This window comes from Mustela nivalis (genome assembly GCF_964662115.1).
Source record: "Mustela nivalis genome assembly, contig: HAP1_SCAFFOLD_2546, whole genome shotgun sequence".
NCBI lineage: Eukaryota > Metazoa > Chordata > Mammalia > Carnivora > Mustelidae > Mustela > Mustela nivalis.
This window is the reverse complement of record NW_028134119.1, coordinates 17,501-37,500: the sequence shown is the minus strand read 5'-3', so window position 1 is coordinate 37,500 and position 20,000 is coordinate 17,501. Positions and strand designations below refer to the sequence as shown.

General features: G+C 53.2%; 1 protein-coding gene across 1 annotated transcript in view; it reads right to left on the bottom strand.

Moving 5' to 3' along the window:
• Window positions 1-20,000, bottom strand: part of LOC309858472 (uncharacterized protein) — a gene marked incomplete at its 5' end in the record, with an annotated part of 41,989 nt that overhangs the window by 5,924 nt on the left and 16,065 nt on the right. The window contains one exon of the mRNA XM_082751151.1: window positions 1-2,185. This exon is cut by the window's left edge and continues 5,924 nt beyond it. Coding sequence (XP_082607277.1) covers window positions 1,692-2,185 — 494 coding nt within the window. The remainder of the gene's footprint in view (window positions 2,186-20,000) is intronic.

Below are 20,000 nucleotides of genomic sequence, written 5' to 3'. Positions count from 1 at the left end.
CGGAGACGGGCACGGCTTGCTGGGCAAAACAGCGGCAGCCCTCGGCTGGCCAAGCCCACGGTCACTCACACGCCCCACCAAGTCCTGTCCACACACACCCCTGGCACGACGCGCGCCAGGGGACGACGAGGCGCCCGCACCCACACGTGGGGGGGGCGGGTTGGGCCTCCCTTACCGGCTCCACCACCCGCTCTTCCGACACACCACCGACAGCGGCAGCCCGAGGGGGTCGCTGGGAACGGGAAACGACGCCACCGCTCGGCCTCAGGCACCTGAGACAACCTGGAACGCTCCAGGGGCACCACAGAGGGCCAGGCGCCACGCACTCAGCACGCCCAGGCGGTGAGCAGCGCGGCATGGGGACAGCCCTCCCCGCCACGGGGAGGGCCGCTCACCCCACAAAGACGCCGAGAGGCAAGCGAGAGTGTCCGCTGCGTCAGAGGGCCCCACACCCACGGGCGCCCTGAGGCGGAAACCGTGGGAAAGTGGAGTCGGGCCGGAGCCCACACCCCCCCGCACCCTTCCCCCCTACACCACCCACGACAGCGGGGGGCAGAAGAGGAGGAAGCGAGGGCCCCGCGGGCAGAGCGAGAAGCACGGTCCCATTCACCATGAATGTCCGTCCCTCGTCTGACGCGGCTTAGGCCCGGCCCAGGAGAACACGACATCACCACATCGATCAGCGAAAACGTGCCCAAGGAGGCCCCAGAGGGGGGAAACACCCGGCGAGGACATCAACCAGAAGGGCCTGCTTTTCAGCCTCGCTGGCACCCCTCGAACCTAGGGCACGAACAGCCGGGCAACCCAGGGAGAATGCCTGACACGTGGCACGGAGCCTTGCGGAACGTTCGGAACGGGGGTTGCCACAGCCACAGCCGGGTGCCCGCAACGCAGAGTGCACGGGGTAAAGGACCCACGCCACCTGCCCACGCAGCCCTCGGGTGCTGGAGACCAGAGGTGACACCACAGCCCAGGCCACCTGGGGGCAACAAGAGCCGGCAGCGCACAGGCCCACGCGGACAGCTCAAACAAGCGAGGGCCGAGCCGGATTTGGCACCACGGCCAAGCCCGGAGCCCCGCACGCACCCAGAGGCCCACATCTCTAAGGCAAGTCACTCAAACAGCGTGTCAGCACCTACCTGGCAACAAAAAGTGCTCCTTTCAGGGGACAAAATAGCCACGCCATTAGGCGGGGCCTAGCCACAGGTCACCGGGCCCTCGTGGGACCGTGGCCCAGCCACTGGCCCCAAACACCGCTCCATCACCCTATACACACAACACACACACACACACACACACACACACACCCCAAGAAAGGGGGGGGTGCGCCCCACGGAACCCCTAGGGCCATCTGGTCGACCCCCGGGAGCGTGGGGGAGGGGGTAGCCGGGAACGACAGCCGACGCGAGGGGCGTGGAGCGGGGTGGGCTGGGCTGGGCTGGGCTGGCCCGGGCGGCCCCGGCCGGCTCTGCCCGGCTCTGCCCGGCTCTGCCCGGCTCTGCCCGGCTCTGCCCGGCTCTGCCCGGCTCTGCCCGGTTAGCTCCTCCCCTGGTCCGCCTGTCGTCCCAAGGTCGGGACTTCGAGAAGAATCAAGTTGTTGCGGGGGGGGGGGGGGGGGGGGGGATCTGCCGGCGCTCGCCTCCTCCTCTCTCTCACCACCGGCCCCGGCCCTCAGGACCGCCCCAGGACGGTCACTGACTCCCGGCTGGGACTGGGAGAGGGGGCGGACCCGTGGAGGCGCCCCCCGATGGCCGGACCTCCACGGAAGTCGCGGCCCGTGCCTCCCCTCGCTGCGCGGCCTGGTCTGGTCTGATCCCATCCGGTCCCATCCGGTCCCCACCTACGCAGAGGGCCTCGGAAAACTTGGTGAGAAAATCGGGGGCGACGACCAGGACCCCACGCGTGCCCGCGGACGGAACCATCGCGCCATCCACGGGCTTCCCAGCGAGGCTCACGCCGGTCCCCAACCACCCGAGTGTGACACAGGACACGCGGGACACAGAAGGCCTGACGACCGGCCAGAGCCTCACGCCCAACGGCGTCCTCGTGCCGCACACGCACACCCTCTCCCGTTCGGCCAGGGGTGGAGGAGGAGGCACCCGCGGGGTGCTGGTCCACCCCTCGAGGCAGCCCCTGACACCTCTACGGGAGAGCGAGGAGGAGGAGGAGGAGGAAGAGGACGAGGCTAGAGCACCACTAGTTCCCCAAAAAACTAAGGGTTCAATCTCCCACGAGCCGATTGCGCCCCGACACTCCAGAGAAAACCGGAGGCTCCCTCTAGTGTCGCCGGCTTCCCGGAACTGCAGCTCGGGGACTGCCACCAAATGCCATCCCTTGCCGATGTCGCCCACGCTCCGGCGGGGAGACGCTATATAAAAGCGGCCGCCAGGTGGCGGAAGACAACCGCCACGAAAGACACCGAGGCAGGCCCGGATCGCAGGGCAGTCAAGTCGCGCTGCCGGCCACCAGACCGCCCAATCTCGTGTCCCGGCCCACTTCGGAGGGGCGGGCGTCAGCCTCGGGAGCTCCCGGCGGGCACGGCGTGACTCCAGCAACCCAGAGGAGACTTGGGAAACGCGCCCGGGCCGCTGCCGCCGGAAGAGCCCCCCCCCCCCACTACCCACACCACACACACACACACACACACACACACACACACACACACACACACACACCCAGGATGAAAACTGTTCTCTGTCAAGCATCAACCCTGAGCACTCACTATAAAAGTAAATGAGGAAACGCAGACAAGAGAGAAATCAAGCAAATAATGTGATTCTGAAGGCTGGACACCTATTGAGTCGAGAGAATTGACCAAACACCAGAAACTGAAAAAGGTTTTCCTTCCAAGTCAGTTCCTCCGTAGTTAGCTACACAACATTCTTTCACCAGTATTTCCCCAAGAGTGCGACGATCCAAATAAGGTTTCCCAGTGCAAAGTTCATGGGCGCAGACTTCACACCTGTGATTCAAGTACACGTCTTTCAGGGCACCTAGCTGGCTCGGTCCAGAGGATCCCTGAGGAAGGCGACTCTTGATCTGTGGGGGTCCTGAGTTCCAGGGCCACACTGGGTGGGTGTACAGAGCTGACAGGCCAAAGACATTCGAATCGCTATGTCGATTTCAAACACAACATAGGAAAACAAAACAAAAATCAGAAATAAAATCACCCTGGTTGAATGCCTTTTTATTTTTTATTATTATTATTATTTTTATTTTATTTTATTTTATTTTTTTTGGTAGAGGCCATGGGAACCCTGTGATGTTGGCAGACAAAGAGACATGGCCGGCCCATCAATGAATCGATGGAACGGAACAGATACCCAAACAGATATGCCCAAGCCCAACAAAGGTTCCACCTGAGATGCCTAAACTATAACCATAACCGCTATTTCTGCTTCTGCACCTTCCCCTGCTAACCCATGAGGAGATGGAAAATTACCAGCAAACTTTGTATAAGCACTCTGTAACCACACAACCCACGCCCAGAATTGAACCTGGCAGAGTGGCCGCTCCCGGACCCCCACCCGGCTTTGGGCCAAGAGATAACAGTCATCTGGCACCAGAGAAACCCCCACCCAGAATTGGATGTAACAAAATGACTGCTCCCGGACCCCCCACCCAGCTCTGGGTGCAAGAGATAACAACCATCTGGCACCCCGCGGCTTGTCAGGGAGACCCCAGCCAATCCAGAGGTGACACATACCCTAGCGGTGCCCACCAAGCAGTTTGAAGAATGACAGCCCTTTGACCTAACCAATAATCTGTTCCCAGCCTCCCCCCCCCCCCCCCCCCCCCCGCTCTGTAGCGCGCCAGTCATATGAGAGAGTTGCTGTCGGAGGCAGGCCCCTGGCCAGGGCGGCCTCCACCAGTAAAAGATGGCGCCTGGCTAGTTGCCAGGTTAGGATTGCCTCGTGAGACTAAGCGGAACGCCCAAAGAGGAAGTAAACAGCATTGGTTGCTAGCGAAGTTGTTCGTTTAGGTGCACCGCCTGATTTGCTCCCTCCTGTACCCTGCTCGCTGATTGGTCATGTAAGCATATATAAGTGTGTAGACTTGCGGAAATAAAGAGAGAGAAGATGCATCGGAACCGGGGTTCTTGTCGTCCTTGCGGGGCGAGGGCGATAAGTTGCTGTTTGATTTTCCCGCGGTACGTAGTGATTTGTTAGGAGATACTATGATGTATGCTAAGTCCCTGCCTCCCCAAAAATAGTGCATAAAAAGTGCCGTGATCCTGAGCTCAGGACCTCTTAGCGTCACCGGCAACCAGTGCGCGGAGGTCCGGGTTCGAACTCGTAATAAACAACCCTTGCTGTTTGGCTTTGACTCTGGACTCTGGTGGTCATCTTTGGGGGGGTCTCGGAATTTGGGCATAACACACCGATGCGCAAAGGCCATTCAAAGGAGGAAACATGGCCCACCTCCCCACGAAATCAGAGGACAGTCAGTCATCAGACATCCACAGGCCCAACACGCAGGCAAGAAGGCAGACAAAGAAACAAGAATACTGGGGGGCACCTGAGTGGCTCAATGGGTTAAAGCCTCTGCCTTCCGCTCAGGTCATAATCCCAGGATCCTGGGATCGAGCCCCGCATCGGGCTCTCTGCTCAGCAGCAAGCCTGCTTCCCCCCTCTCACTCTGCCTGCCTCTCTGCCTACTTGTGATCTCTCTCTGTCAAATAAATAAATAAAATCTTAAAAAAGAAGGAAAAAAATGAAAGAAAGAAAGAAAAGAAAACTGGGGCGCCTGAGTGGCTCAGTCGGTGAAATGTCTCTGCCTTCAGCTCAGGTCATGATCTCCGGGTCCTGGGATTGAGCCCCGCATCCATCGGGGCTCCCTACTCAGCAGAGACTCTGCTTCTCACCCTCCTGCTCTCTGACCCTCCTTCTGGATCCTTCGCTCCTTCGCTCCTTCACCCGCCTGCCCTCCCTCACTCCTTCCCTCCCTCCTTCCCTCCCTCCCTACCTCCCTACCACCAGCACCAAAATTCTTTTTGAAGGAGAAAAAAAGGAAGAAGAAAGCTTCTATCCAAACAGCCAGACCTCACCCCTCCTATCAATGTGAACTCCAAACGGATCTCACACTTCCATGGGAAACAGAACACTGGAACACACGTGACTGTGTGCGTGTGCGCGCGTGTGTGTGTCTGTGTCTGTGTCTGTGTGTGTCTGTGTCTGTGTGCACGCGTGCATGTTGGGGGGGGGGGGGTGATTCTAGGGGGAGAGATGGGGATCTAGGGCCAGGCAAAGAGGGTTTAAGACTGGACACCAAAGGCGCGATCCGTAAAAAAAAATAATAATAATAAAATAAAAAATAAACGGAGGGGTTGGAAGTCCCCAAAATTAAAAACCTAGGCTCTGTGAAACACCCTCTGAAGAGGACCCAAGAGCAAAGGACACACAGAGGCCTGGGGGATCAGCCGGGAGTGGGAGGTGGGGGGTGGAGGGTGTTGCTCAGAGAGAAACAAAATGAGGAAACGCTCCCGGAGGTTGGATCTGGGTCACTAGGGGAACCGGGGTACAATCCATTCAGATGGGAAGTCTGCCACACGGCCAAAGGCAAGGAAGAAAACCAAGATTTTTAGGGTCAGGTCCCTTCGAGCAGGTCGTGTCTAATACAAGGCCCCCGACTCAGAAAACCAGCGAGGCAGTTTTAATGTCTACTTCCAAATGGACATGGAGTCTGGGTTTGAGAGGCAGAGAGTCCATCCCTGATCATCCCAGAGGCGATTAAAAAATACAGAAGAACCATATCAAGGACAAACTCTGCAGGGCCCAGGGTCGAACGGCAGGGAACCTTCCGATCTTCTTTTTAACACCCAGGCCAAGGAGCCTATGCGCAGGCACGCTGCCGCTGTGGAGGAGCCTCGGGAATGGCCGGAAAGAAAGGAGCCAGCAATAGCAGGACCAGGGATGGGGAGAGGGATTCCCGAGGAACAAGGACCCGTGAGCCACTTGAGTCTGGGTAGACTGCCCTGAAGGAAACCAGAACATGTCACCCCTCAAAGGTGCCCACTGTGGCACGTCGGTTATCTCAAATTCAACTCCTTGAAGACACAGCACCTACAAGAAGGATATGCCGGCCCTTCTGGTCTTCACGAGACCAAGAGAGCCAACTCCCATGTGAAAGGTACCTTCCCTAGAACCAGGAAGCAGAAAGGCATCCTCCATCACCAGAGACAGGAAAGGGGAGCCGGAGAATTAGGGTCTGAACCGTCCACATCGATGAAACTTCTTCAACCAGCCCCAGCCCCAGCCCCAGCCCCAGCCCCAGCCCCAGCCCCAGCCCCACCCCCACCCCCATCTTCCCGGGGCTGTCTTTTCCAAGGGGCTGCCTGCCCCTTGCCCAAACCCCTTTTTTTCTCGTCCGTTCTTCACGAGTGGATCGAGTCCCTGTCTTGTCTGTCTGTCTTTCTTTCTTCCTTTCTTTTATTTTATTTTTTTAAGATTTTATTTATTTATTTATTTGACAGAGAGAGATCACAAGTAAGCAGAGAGGCAGGCAGAGAGAGAGAGAGAGAGAGAGGAGGAAGCAGGCTCCCCACTGAGCAGAGAACCCGACACGGGGCTCGATCCCAGGTCCCGGAGATCATGAGATCATGACCTGGAAGGCGGAGGCCCAACCCACCCAGACACCCAGACACCCAGGCACCCCTCGAGTCCCTGTCTTTAGGCCCTTGTGAAGGCACCCCTGTGCAGGCAAACACCTGCCCACAGTTGGATGCCCTTCTCTAGGGAAGCTCTTCTGTCGGACAACATCCTAGGCCCAGCCACAGACCCTAAGCAGGTAGAGGAGAATGTGTGTCCACCACCACCACTACCAAACACCACCACCACCACCAGCAGCCCCCCCCCACCCCCACCCACACCCACACCCACACCCACACCCACACCCCAGCAGCAAGAATGCCCACCTGGAACGTCACTCAGACCAGATGAAGAGAGCCAAGGCAAGAGAAATGAGGCAACTTGTAACCCGCTGATGAATCCCTGACACACATACAGGGTATAACACCCCTACAACTCCCTCAAGGATTCTGTTCAATGTTTTACCCGTGAGGATTTGCTCTAGTGCGTGTCACTTCACTCCGATAGCCACAAATGCCCACGAGATGCTAACATCCCTCTTCCAACACGTGGCCCACAGACACACATCTAAAGGGTCTCATGACTAATGCTTTGCTAAAACAAGAGGGACTCACCTCACCTTGACAGTACGTAGCCCTGCAAGGTCTCGGAGACCTTGCTCGCAGCATACACACATTCCTGGGAGACTTACCTTATCCCTAACCTCCACTAACTGGAAACCGTACCACCAGTGACCCCTCACAATCCCAGCACAGCTCTTTCTGCCCACAGGTCCTGTCCCCGTGCTGTCCTAAAAGCACCTTTTTGCACCAAACACATCTCTGCAATTCTTTCTTGACCATTTCCCAGGCAGCTCCACATCCGGTCGGCCTGTCTGTCCGGTTTTTGTGTTTGTTCCTTCGTGTGTGTGTGTGTGTGTGTGCGTGCGCTCGCGTTTAATGGGGCTTTGTTTCTAATTATTTATTTATTTACGTACTTACGTACTTACTTACTTACTTATTTTGATCGATTTTGGGTTCACAGCCAAATTCACTGGAGAATACGGCCAGTACCTACAGGACACCTGCTCATCCACACTGTGACATCATCATCAGCCACTCAGAGCCCAGAGTTTACACGAGAGTCCACTCTTGGCGTTATCCATTCTCTGGGGTTTTGTTTTCCTTTTTATAACGACTTTATTTATTTATTTAGTTGACAGAGAGAGAGAGAGACAGACACACAGATCATAAGTGGGGGGGGGGGGGGCGGGGAGCAGGCTCCCCGCCAAGCAGAGAGCCCAATACCGGGCTCGATCCCAGGACCCGGAGATCATGACCAGAGCCACAGGCAGAGACTTGACTCACTGAGACACCCAGGCGCCCCCCTTCTCTGGGTTTCGACAAAAGTATCTTACCACCATCGTAGCACTCTGAATAGTTCCACCGCCTTAAAAATCCTCTGTGCTCTGCCTAGTCACTCTACCCACCCACCTACCCACCCGCACCCTCCCCCCGCCCCCCAACAGGCACCCTCCACCCCTGCCAAAACCCCTGCAGCCGACAGATCTTTGTTTTCCCTTTTTCCCTGCCTGCCTGCCTGCCTGACTTCTTACCTTCCTTATCACTAGTTTGAATATCATTGGCTTATTATGAAAGACAGACATGGAAATTACTAACACGAGGCAAGATTTCACAACTTCAGTGGACTGAGTAGTTTCACGAGATGCCATTGCAATAATGATTTATTACAGTCTATATATTTTCTCAGAATGTCACGGTCTCTAAGTAAGAAAATAGTCCACATCATCTAGAACTACCCCGAGGCCTCCATATTCTGGGAGAAGACATTTATCGCCAACTTTCAGGCCAACTGGTTGAATCTCTCCACCCTTTCCTTTAGAGCCTGACCAATAGCTATTCCTGTTGCTTACAGTACTTTTCCTTGAGATTTTTCGGGGAGCCCACTGCCTCCTATGGTTACAATTTTGGCTGCACTCCTTTGGAGCAAAACCTGGTCAAAGAGGGGGAGAAACCCTCTCCACACACCTGTCCGTCTATGACGCTGTCCACTACAGTTCATATTCTGCTCTCCAGCCCACTGATCTCGTGACCCTCTCCACAGTCTGGCCTCCTTCAGCATGTCACATTGAGTTGGAGCTGTGAGGTAGGTGCACCTCTTCTGATTGGCTTCTCTCAGTCAGGAATACACACGGAAGTTTCCCTGCCTGGCTCCCCACAGCTCCCCATAGCTCCATAGCTCGCTCATCTCTTTCCAAAGCCCCGAAAACCATTTAGTTCATGGCCTGGATGTACCCCACTCTCTGTATCCATTCTCCTCCTGCGGGACTTCTGGATTGCCTCCAGGTTCAAGCCATTACGAGTGAAGGGGCCGTGAACGTCTGCGTGTAGGTTTCTGTGCAGACCTCAGTTTTCAACTCATTTGGGTCATCGATACATACCAAGGAGCAAGATTGCCGTGTCGTACGGTAAGAGTATGCTTAGCTTTGAGAGGCCATCACCCATATTTCTGGCATGGGAGGGGGGCGGGAGCTGAGCAAGGTCATGAAGGAGGGAGAATTCAAAGATGCTGGAAAGGAAGACGTCACCGGGGCACACCCTTTACCTCAGGGTTTGTGGCAGACCCTAAGGATGACATTGACATGAGACGGAGTAACAGGAAAAGGAGCCTACAAATTTGTTCCCTGAAAGTGTCACATGACAAAGCCCTCCTAAGGAAAGCAAGACCCTGAGAAGGAGCAAATCCTAGTTGCTGGTATATTGAGTTGAACAAGAAGAGGCGATTGTGGAAGAGTAACTAACCTACGTGGGGAGGCTAAAGGAACATACAGATCTGAAAGAAAGAAAGAAAGAAAGAAACAAACAAACAAACAAGATTAGTTTGTCCAGAATTCTCCTTTCCATTCTCAACTTCCCGTCCTTGAAGATAAGAATGTCACTCACAGGGTACCTGGGCGGCTTAGTCCCTTAAGGTTAAGCGTCTGCCTTTGGCTCAGGTCATGATCCCACGTTCCTGGCATCAAGTCCCACATCAGGCTTCTTGCTCAGCAGGGAGCCTACTTCTCCCTCTCCCTCTGCCTGCCCTTTCCCCTGCTTCTGCACGCGCAGAATATATGTGTGCGTGCATGTGTGTGCACGCACACACATATGTGTGTGCGTGCGTGTGTGTATACACACACATATGTGTGTATACACACATACATATATACACACGTGTGTGTGTTTGTGTGTCCCCCTCTCTTCTCTCTCTCAAAGAAAGAAAGAAAGAAAGAAAGAAAGAAAAAAGGATGTTTCTTTCTTTCTTTCTTTCTTTCTTTCTTTCTTTCTTTCTTTCATTTTAAAGATTTTACTTCTGCATTTGACAGCGAGAAAGAGAGCCCAAGTAGGCAGAGCAGCAGAGGCCATGCACGGTGTTTATCGAGCTCTTCATTGCTATTTTGGTCCTTGTGGAAGTGATCTCTACAACCGGGGTGGGGCTGGAACTCCGGACTCAGATCTAAGAATCAGTGCGCTCTATGGAGAACCAACCAGGGGACCCTGAGCTTTTTGTAGCTTAGGGAGAGAACGGGTCTCCTGTGTGCCGCCGCTCCCGCTCCCATACCGCTTTGGCACACAGGTTCTTTGGAATGTGAAGCGCTTAAGAAACAGTAACCCAGGGGCACCTGGGTGGCTCAGGCGTTAAGGGTCTGCCATAGGCTCAGGTCATGATCTCGGGCACCTGGGATCCTGTGTGTGTGTGTGTGTGTGTGTGCGCGCGCGCGCGCGCACCCACCCCCACCCCGGGCCCCCATCTCATCTGGCTCCCTGCTCAGCGGGAAGCCTGCTTCTCCCTCTCCCACTCTCCCTGCCCCTGCTCGTTTCCCTCCCTCGCTGTTTCTCTCTGTCAAATGCATAAACAGAACCATTTCAGGGTACCATGAGTCTCAGATGGCCCAAGTGGGCTTCTTTCGACACGTTTGAATTGCGTGCACAAGTAGAGGAAGGCTGCTAGGAGACTAAGCTATTAGAAACTGGGAAGCCCGTTTAGTTCCATCAGTGAAGGCCCAGCTTTTGGGGAGGACCCAACGCTCAGGGAGATGCTCTGGTCTTCATTTGGTTTGTTTCTTGCTGCAGCTGTTGCTGCAGCTGTTGCACAGAACCTGCCGTGTTTTGATTGGAAATGGAAAACAACTGATGGATGGGATCCATAGGTGGCCATGCTATGTTGCACTTGGATTTGTTTTCAGCCAAGGGGTGGATTTTGAGCCTCTGGTCTTTCATGACCTCTCCACAAGTAAGACTGAAACAAAGGCTAGAAGTTGTTTGCATCTTGTTTGTATCTATGTGTCCCTATGCGTTACACATCTGAGATGTTTTCTCTCCCTCAGGACGCTTTTGCTAACATCCATTTGCAAAGGAACTCTTGATTTTTTTACTGAGTCTAAAGGAGGCACCTGTAAAAATCGGGCATGGTAAGAACAAGCCCGAATGTTTTTCAGGTCACATGATCTGGGATGACATCCCCTACATTCAGAGGGATTGTCGCTCCCTCGGAAAGATGCCTCAAGGAAAGGGCCCCAATCGATGGTCCAGAGAGAGAAGGATAGACAAAAATGGAACACACCTGCCCCCCCCCCACCCCCACTTCCCAATAGTCAAAAGAATGAGGAAGTGGAGGAAGATGGGCGGACCTACACTAGAAATCCGAAATCCACTCCCCTCCCCACTTCCTCCTCCCCAAGTACACACACCTGAACTGATTGATGCCCAACCCACTGACTCCCAGGGGGCTGAAAAGCAACTACAGATAAAGCCTATTTTACAGAACGAGATGAAGGCGGAGGCGGAGGCGGAGGCGGAGGCGGAGGCGGAGGCGGAGGCAGGCAGAGGCCAAACGGGAAAAGAAAAGAAAAAAGAAAAAAAAAAAAAAAAAGATTAGTCCAAAACTTTAAATCTGCCCCGGGCCTTGCCAGCGGCTCCCTTGCCCCGCCTTCACCTCCGCCGCGAGACACCCCCCCCACACACACACCCTTTTCTGCACGCTGGGGGTGTGGCTGGAGTGGTCAACTCCTTTGCCATCCCAGGTGCCTCCGGCGGCGGGGGCGGGGGCGGCGGCTCCTCCTCCTCCCTCCTCCCCCCCCTCCCCCGCCTCCCCCGCCTCGTTATCAAGGAACAAAAGTCACTCCAAGCCCTTGGGCCAACTCCTTCTGAGGTCTAAATTGGAGCATCTTGCAAATCAGCAGGGAGGGGCCCGAGTGCTCCCCTGGACCTAAACAGCCCACTTCAGACTTCCCCACAGGAGCCTGAGAGTGGGGAAACAACTGACTGACTTTTTTTAGTGGACACAGGTGCGACTTTTTTGGCTTTAAAGCCAATTCAAGGTTGTTGGTTTTATTTTAAAGAGACATAGTTTTGGAGCCCACAATGCCACATGCAATACAGATAATCAGCTTTTATTCTTTTTTCCCGCCCCCCCCCATTTCATTTCATTTCATTTCATTTTGCAGATTTTAGTTTTTTACCAAAGAGAGGGGTGGGGTGGTGGGAGAGAAAGGGAGAGAGGGAGAGAGGGAGAGAGAGAGAGAGAGAGAGAGAGAGCGCGCGCGAGCGAGCTGGAAGCAGGCTCCCTGCTGAGCAGAGAGCCCAATGCAGGGCTCCATCCTAGGACCCCGGTATCATGACCTGAGTCGAAGGCAGAGGCTTAATCCACTGAGCCACCCAGGCGCCCAACAGATTTTTATTTTTTAAGTAATCTCTACACCGAACGTGGGGCTCGAACTGACAACCCTGAGACCAAGAGTCCTGCTCTCTACTGACTGAACCAACCAGGTGCCCCTGGAATATCATCTTTCAGAGACACATGCGTAGACTCAGATATGATGAGACAGCTTAAAAAGGTCTCATTGACTTTATGGATCCATAAAGCCCCTTGGAAATGTTGGCCTGTTAACCTTGCTGACAGAAGTCGCCTTAGCCTTAACAGTTGAGTAAAGAGTGCCACCTCATGGCGATGCAGGAACTTCAGGAAATTTGGAGGGCCTCAGGAAAAGAGGAATTCACCCAAATCTGCAGATTTTGCAGGCGAATCTGGTGGGAAATTTTGGGCTTGGCTCCTGGATTTAAACAGGCACTTAAAGGTCCAATCTAGGGGAGCCTGGGTGGCTCAGTCGTTAAGCATCTGCCTTCGGGGGGAGTCTGCTTTTCCCTCTCCCTCTCCTTCCGCTTGTGTCCCCCCACCCCCACCCCGCTCAAATAAATAAAATAAAATCTTTTAAAAAGAAAAAAGTTCAATCTAAAAGTCCTTGTAAAAAGCTCCATCAAAGCAGAAAAGAAAGAAAGAAAGAAAGACCCCATATATGGTCACTTGCTATTCTTGCCTGCTTATGTAGATGATTAGAACAACTGTGTTAAAACTGGACTTGTTTTACAAACAAATTAACTTTCCTTTGGCTATCTTTGAGGGGAAGAACGGTGACTTTATTTTTTATTTTTTTTTTTTTAAATTTTATTTATTTTTTTTAATTTTTTATTTCTTTATTTGACAGAGAGAGATCACAAGTAGGCAGAGAGGCAGGCAGAGAGAGAGATGAGGAGAAGCAGGCTCCCCGCTGAGCAGAGAGCCCGATGCGGGACTCGATCCCAGGCCCCTGGGATCATGACCTGAGCCAAATGTAGAGGTTTAACCCACTGAGCCACCCAGGCGCCCCAGAACGGTGACTTTAGAAAGAAAGATTCTAATTCAATAACACACTTTCGGGGTTGGTAGTTGGTAGTTCTGATGAATTATCTTTGAGCGTTTGTTCTTTGCCTCTAAAACTGGACTGGATCCTGGATCCTTCTGGTTCCCTTGATTCTCTATGACTGTGACTCTGTGAACTAAGGTTTCCAACATTCTACCATTCTCCTATCTTACAACCATTAAGAACTAAAACAATGTGTGTGTGTGTGTGTGTGTGTGTGTGTGTGTGTATCTATATCTATATCTATATCTATATCTATATCTATATCTATATCTATCTATCTATCTATCTATCTATCTATTTTTTTCCCCCTCTGAATCCTGGAGAAGAAGTTCGACCACGTGAAAGAAACTTGAGGGAAGTGGCCACACTAGCTCGTCATACATAATAGACAGTCTTTGTGCCTGCTGCTCCATTGGCCACTCGAAATGAGACATTTGACCTACACACCAGAACAATCCCTTAGATAGGCCCTGCCCACTCCCACTCCACCCAAGGATGCTTCAAGCCTGACAGCTAGAGACCTCACTGGCAGCAGTCCAGACTTAGATACTGGGTTGAGCCCTTGTTTCAACCAGTAACCAGTGTTTTCCTTTTGTTTCCATAGAAGTGCCTCTTATTAACCACTGGATTGCTAGAAGAATGAGGCAGAGTCTATGATAGTTAACTCCACTTGCTACACCTGTATTAACCCCCCTTTGGAAATAAGAACCCATATAAATAGGGGCACTTGGCTGGCTCAGTTGGTAGAACATGCGACTCTTGATTTCGGTGTTGTGAGTTCAAGCCCCGCACTGGGTGCAGAGATTACATTTTTTTTTTTTTCTTTAAAGATTGTATTTATTTATTTGACAGACAGAGGTCACAAGTAGGCAGAGAGACAGGCAGAGAGAGAGGAGGAAGCAGGCCCCCCACAGAGCAGAGAGCCCAATGTAGGGCTCAATCCCAGGACCGTGGGATCATGACCCAAGCCAAAGGCAGAGACTTTAACCCACTGAGACACCCAGGCGCCCCAAGGTGCAGAGATTCCTTAATAAAAATCTGTAAAGGCAGAAGAGGAGGAAGAGGAAGGAGAAGGAGAAGAGCCCCTGATAATTCAAGTCAAACACTAAGCTACTTGGCTAGAAGAAGCCCTTAACCCACCACAACCTTTGCCCCCTTCCCCAGCCGGAGGAGGGGCTCAGACTAATTTACTCATATGTATATTATTATTTTTAATATTTTACTTAGTTATTTGACAGAGGGAGAGAGAGAGAGAGAGAGAGAGAGAGAGAGAGAGAGATAGATCACAAATAGGCAGAGAGGCAGGTGGGGCTGGGTGTGTGTGGGGGGCAAGCTCCCTTGTGAGTAGAGAGCACCTTGTGAGGCTCGATCCCAGAACCCTGGGATCACGACCTGAGCTGAAGGCAGAGGCTTAACTCACTGAGCCACCCAGGCACCCCTCATCTGTATTCTTGGATGGCCACTGATGCCAGGTCGATTTAAGAGAGGATGAGACTATTGGGTTATGCTGTACTGTTACTATTCCTTAAAGTGTACTTGGGAATAAAATCAATGATGCCATGTAGAGAAATATCCAAGTTCTCAGAGAGGGAACTATCTCTGAGCACCCCCCCCCACACCCCCGCACCACCATTAGCACAAGGGACCATAAATTGCGATCAGCTCTGCCTCAGATCCTTCTATTCCAAAGCCTCCACTGCACCCTAATTCAGTTTGAAGCGGTTACAGAAGGCAGACCTCTGCCCATGTTCCATAGAAATGGAATGAAGGATTGACCACGGGAAATTATAACAGGGGGAAACATAGCATGTCTGACTCCCTGTTGTTTCTATTCCCTTTTAGCCTACCGGTTAAAGACCTCTGTTTAGGGGCGCCTAGGTGGCTCAGTGGGTTAAAATCTCTGCCTTAGGCTCAGGTCATGATCCCAGGGTCCTGGGATCGAGCCCCGTGTTGGGCTCTCTGCTCAGCAGGGAGCCTGCTTCCTCCTCCCTCTCTCTCTGCCTGCCTCTCTGCCTACTTGTGATCTCTATCTGTCAAATAAACTAAATAAAATCTTAAAACACAAACACACACACACACACACACACACACACACCTCTGTTTAGCCCTGCATATAGGCATGTTACAGCTAAGATGTACAGAGATTTCTTTACCATAAACCTACCTCCCCTGAGGAAATAAAAGAATAGCCAACAGCATAACTTGGCAGGGGGTGGGTGGAGGGGTTGATTGAAACCATGCCCCAGAAAGTAAATGGGCTGATGCTAGCTGAAAGCTTAAAGCCCGTTTCTCAGAGAATTGGTTTCCCCTGCTGAGCCACCATCTCTTTTCAGGCCTTGCTACCAAATAACTAGGCAGCTCTGCAGATGTCTGGACTGAAGGTCAACTGATGGCTTGCAGCCTATCAACAAGCACGGCCCGGATACTCCTTTGCCTCCTCCCTCCCCAAGTTTGCAAGCCACAGCCTAAGTGTTGGGAGATTTGAAGAACGCCATTCAATGGCGAGAAGCCCCAGGCTCTGACTTTAGCAGAAAGCTTTCTGCATTTGAATGAAACGATTGGATTGAATGAGGCCCATTAGAATGGGTCAACCTGAACCTCCCTTCAGCGGCCCTCCCATCCCGGCCCCGCCCCGCCCCGCCCCGCCCTCCCCCCCTCCTCCCCTCCTCCCCTCCTCCCTCCTCAGGTCGAATTGGGAGCAGTAGGCTGGGGGTGGGGGATGGTGGGAGGGGGGGTGCTGTTCATCCTAAGTAGTGAACTAGGCCCCAGGTCTCTAGGGAAAAAATCACGCTCGGGTGGTGATACCAGATGAGTTGGTATCTCAGGCAAAGTGGTCAAACTGTTGGCAAGATTATCTGTGGATGAGGGGAAATTTTTTTTCTGGGATCTTGCTCACATATACGTCCCTGGCTGAGAAGAGGGCAGGGGGAGCCCTGGTAGGGGGAGGTGGACCCAGATCTGGAGCTCTGGACTATAGCTAGTGCCTGCCCGGGTTGGGGGTGGGTGGGGGACGGGGGGGGGGGGGGCTGAGGGTGGTGGGGTCTGCTCATGCTGACTTCTGCAGCTCAGTTCATTCTGGGAACCTTCTATTTTTTTTCTGTGGAGGTGCCAGGTGCCAGGTGCTGCGATGGCCAAAGCTAAACTCTTCTCTTTGCCTCGTTCTTAAAAGGCCGGATTCTCCTATTTTCTTGGTAAAGGGACGGAGCCACACCCTCCCATCCTCCCAGACACCTGGTGCAAATACTTCCACTTGAAGAGTTCTTTCACCTTGCTCAGAAAGTACACAAACTACACCCACCGCCCACACCCATCCCGTTAGCCGCAAATACCCAAGACCAACCAACAGAAATCCAGCTGGTCTTCTTCAGCCCAATGTACTTTAGAGAGTCACTCTCTTCAACACACCTTAGGCTCAAGGACAGGCTGCTGTCTCCCTTTCTCTGGCACAATTCCATCCAGGGATGAGCCTCGTACTGTATCTGCAAGATACACTGGTCCTGTGAGCTGGGGACAGCATACAACACTCACCGGATGATAGCACCATACCTTTGGAATGACGTCCATACCTAAGCATGGTGTCTGGAAATCTTCGACATTTGTGTGCCTCTGATGAGATCATTGCTTGGGAAACTCCAGCATCTAGAGCCAATCTTGTCTATGTTCTTCTTACCCTTACTTGCCCTTACTGTTCGCCTGATATTTTGCCCGATTGTTTAAGGAGAGATTAGATCCCCTTCTGGCAAGAGCTGAATCTGAATCCTCTGCTCACCCCACAATAGAAAAGAATATGCACAGGCCCGCACCCATCTTCTCCTTCTCCACCATGTCAATGAAAAATGTGGGCCTCCCTCTGTCCCTCCGTCCTGTCAAAACCCAAACCTGAGATAAGGTTTAGATGTAAAGGAAACCAGAGTACACTTCTGGGCCAGCGTAGGAGGATGGAGTGAGGATAGCTCTCCGTGGGGAAGGGGCCGCCACGCAACCCAAGACACAGGACCACGGCAGAGTATGAGGAGATCCTTATGGCCTTAAGGGGTGCAGGATAGCCTGTGAATCCTTTTCCAGGGAAGAAAGCGGCCACGCGAGACAGTGCAAAACACCTTTCCACAGTGTCTGCTGATGATGCTAGGAGTTCTGTCTTCAGAGGTGGTACTGCTTTAGTACCACTTAAAGTTTTAAGAGAAAAGGGGTCAGGGGGACTCAGTGGCACGCGAACATCATTCCGTCGTTCCACTCATCTTCATAAGCTCATCGTGGAGAGCGATAACGCCGTACAAAGGAGCAGAGCGCCGATTCGTGGAAGTACATGGGCGAGCCCCCAAAACATGACGCTAAGAAAAAGGAACCAGAGAGCCAGGGGTGGCATAGTGCCTTGGGATTCCAGGGGTAGGAAGAAGGCAGCCGCAATATCCCAGTCCTAGGCGGGATGGGGGTGGCGGGGGTAGATTCGGAGGCTGTTGGGGGAGACCGGTGAAGAGAGTCAGGGGTAGGGGAGAGGGGGGCGGGGGTGGGAAGGGTGTTTCTTTTCAAAGGGATGGGAACGATCTGGAAATGGCGGCAGGGTTGCGCATCTTTGTGAGTAACCTTAGGGAAAAAAGGCAACGGAACTGTGTACTTTGAAGAGTATGTGAGTTATGGAGTGCGAATTTTATTTCCACTTTGAAAATGTGAGGGAAAGGTGTAGGTAGACGGAGCGGGGGCGGTAAGTAGGCAGGTCCCTCATGAGGGAGGGAGGTAGGTGAGTAGTCCGGTCCCTTGGGAAGGAGGGAGGCGAACAGGGCGGGTGGTCGGCCTGTCTCCCTGTCTCCCTTCCCTTCCCTTCCCTTCCCTTCCCTTCCCTTCCCTTCCCTTCCCTTCCCTTCTTCCTCCTTCCTTCCGTCCTTCCTCCCTCTCTCCCTAGCCATCCTTGCGTGCCTGCTTGCGTGCCTGCGTGTGCGTGCGCGCACGCACGCACGCATCCCTCCACTCTGTGGATCCACGCATTCAAAACGGGGGGGGGGGCCCGCAGGGAGTGGACGTGTATGATACTGGGCGTGCATAGTATTCTGAGAGCTTGTGTGCGTTACCCTGACTAATCACCTCTGAGAGTGGACAGAGTCTGTGGGTGGCCACCACATGCCTGGGTGCTGGGATTCGGCAGAGACTCCAAGCCAACGTAGTCCAGGCGGGAGGAGTGGAAAAGCGTTCTGCAGGTGAAAGGGTAGGGTCCCATGATAGGTTGTTGGGGTGGGAGGAGCAGGACAGGAGGTGGCCAGAAAAGTGGTGTCCCAGGTCATTTCAGAGAAAGGGAAACTAGATATCCGTCCCTGGGTCGATCGAACTCTATGGAGAAGAACGGCGGCGCCTGTGTCCGCTTTTACAGTGGTTGTTGTGCCCAAATTCCGAGAACTCCCAAAGAGGACCACCAGAGCCCAAATTCCGAGAACTCCCAAAGAGGACCACCAGAGCCCAGAGTCAAAGCCAAACAGTAAGGGAGTTCGAACCCGGACCTCCGCGCAGTCGTTGCCGGTGACGCTAAGAGGTCCCGAGCTCGGGATCACAACACCTTTTATACACTATTTTTGGGGAGGCAGGGACTTAGCATACATCATAGTATCTTGTAACAAATTGCCGCATACCGCGGGAAAATCAAAAAAGAACTCTATAAAATGGCGTGCTACAGAGCGGGAAAAGCCTGGGAACAGATTATTGGTTAGGTCAAAGGGCTGTCGTTCTTCAAACTGCTGAGTTGGCGCCGCCAGGGTATGTGTCACCTCAGGATTGACCGGGCTCTTCCTGTCAAGCCGCGGGGCCCAGATGGTTGTTATCTCTCGGCCCAGAGCTGGATTGGGGTGTGTGTGTGTGTGTGTGTGTGTGTGTGTGTGTGTCCAGGAGCAGTCATTCTGTCACGTTCAATTCCGGGTGGGGGTTTCCTCTTGGCCCAGAGAGCGGGGGGAGGGGTCCGGGAGCAGCCATTCTGTCAGGTTCAATTCTGGGTGTGGGATGTGTGGCTACAGAGTGTCCATAGAAAGTCTGCTTGTATCTTTCCATCTCCTCATGGGTTAGCAAGCAAAGGTATAGAAGCAGAAATAGCGGTAAGGGTTATAATTTAGGCATCTCATGGTATTCCCCACGTCAACCTTCTCAAATGTTCAGGTTTGTTGAAGTGATGGTGGAGAAGGTGCTTAGAGAAGAACACCGGTTCACATTTCTTAAACGATCCGTCAAAATCATTGCACTAGGGGATCCTGGGTGCCTCAGTGGGTTTAAAGCCTCTTTCTTCAGCTCAGGTCATGATCCCAGGGTCTTGGGATCGAGCCTTACATTACATTGGGCTCTTTGCTCAGCAGGGAGCCTGTCTCTTTGCCCAGCCCCCTCCCCCCCCCCCCCCCCGCCGCCGCCTGTCTGACTACTTGTGATCTCTCTGTCAAATAAGTAAATGAAGTCGTTAAAGGAAAACAAACAAACAAACAAATAAATAAATAAACGAACGAACAAAGAGAAAAAAGAATCATTGCACGACAACTGTTCCTAGGTCCGGGGTGCGTCCATGGCTCAGTCGGGCGGGCCAGGTGGCCGGCCGCCTGCCTTCCGCTCGGGTCATGATCCAATGGCCCTGGGATGGAACCCCACATCCGGCTCCCTCCTTGATGGAAAGCCTGCTTCTCCCTTTCCCGCTGCCTGCTGCTCTGTGCGCGGCCGTTGCGCGTGCG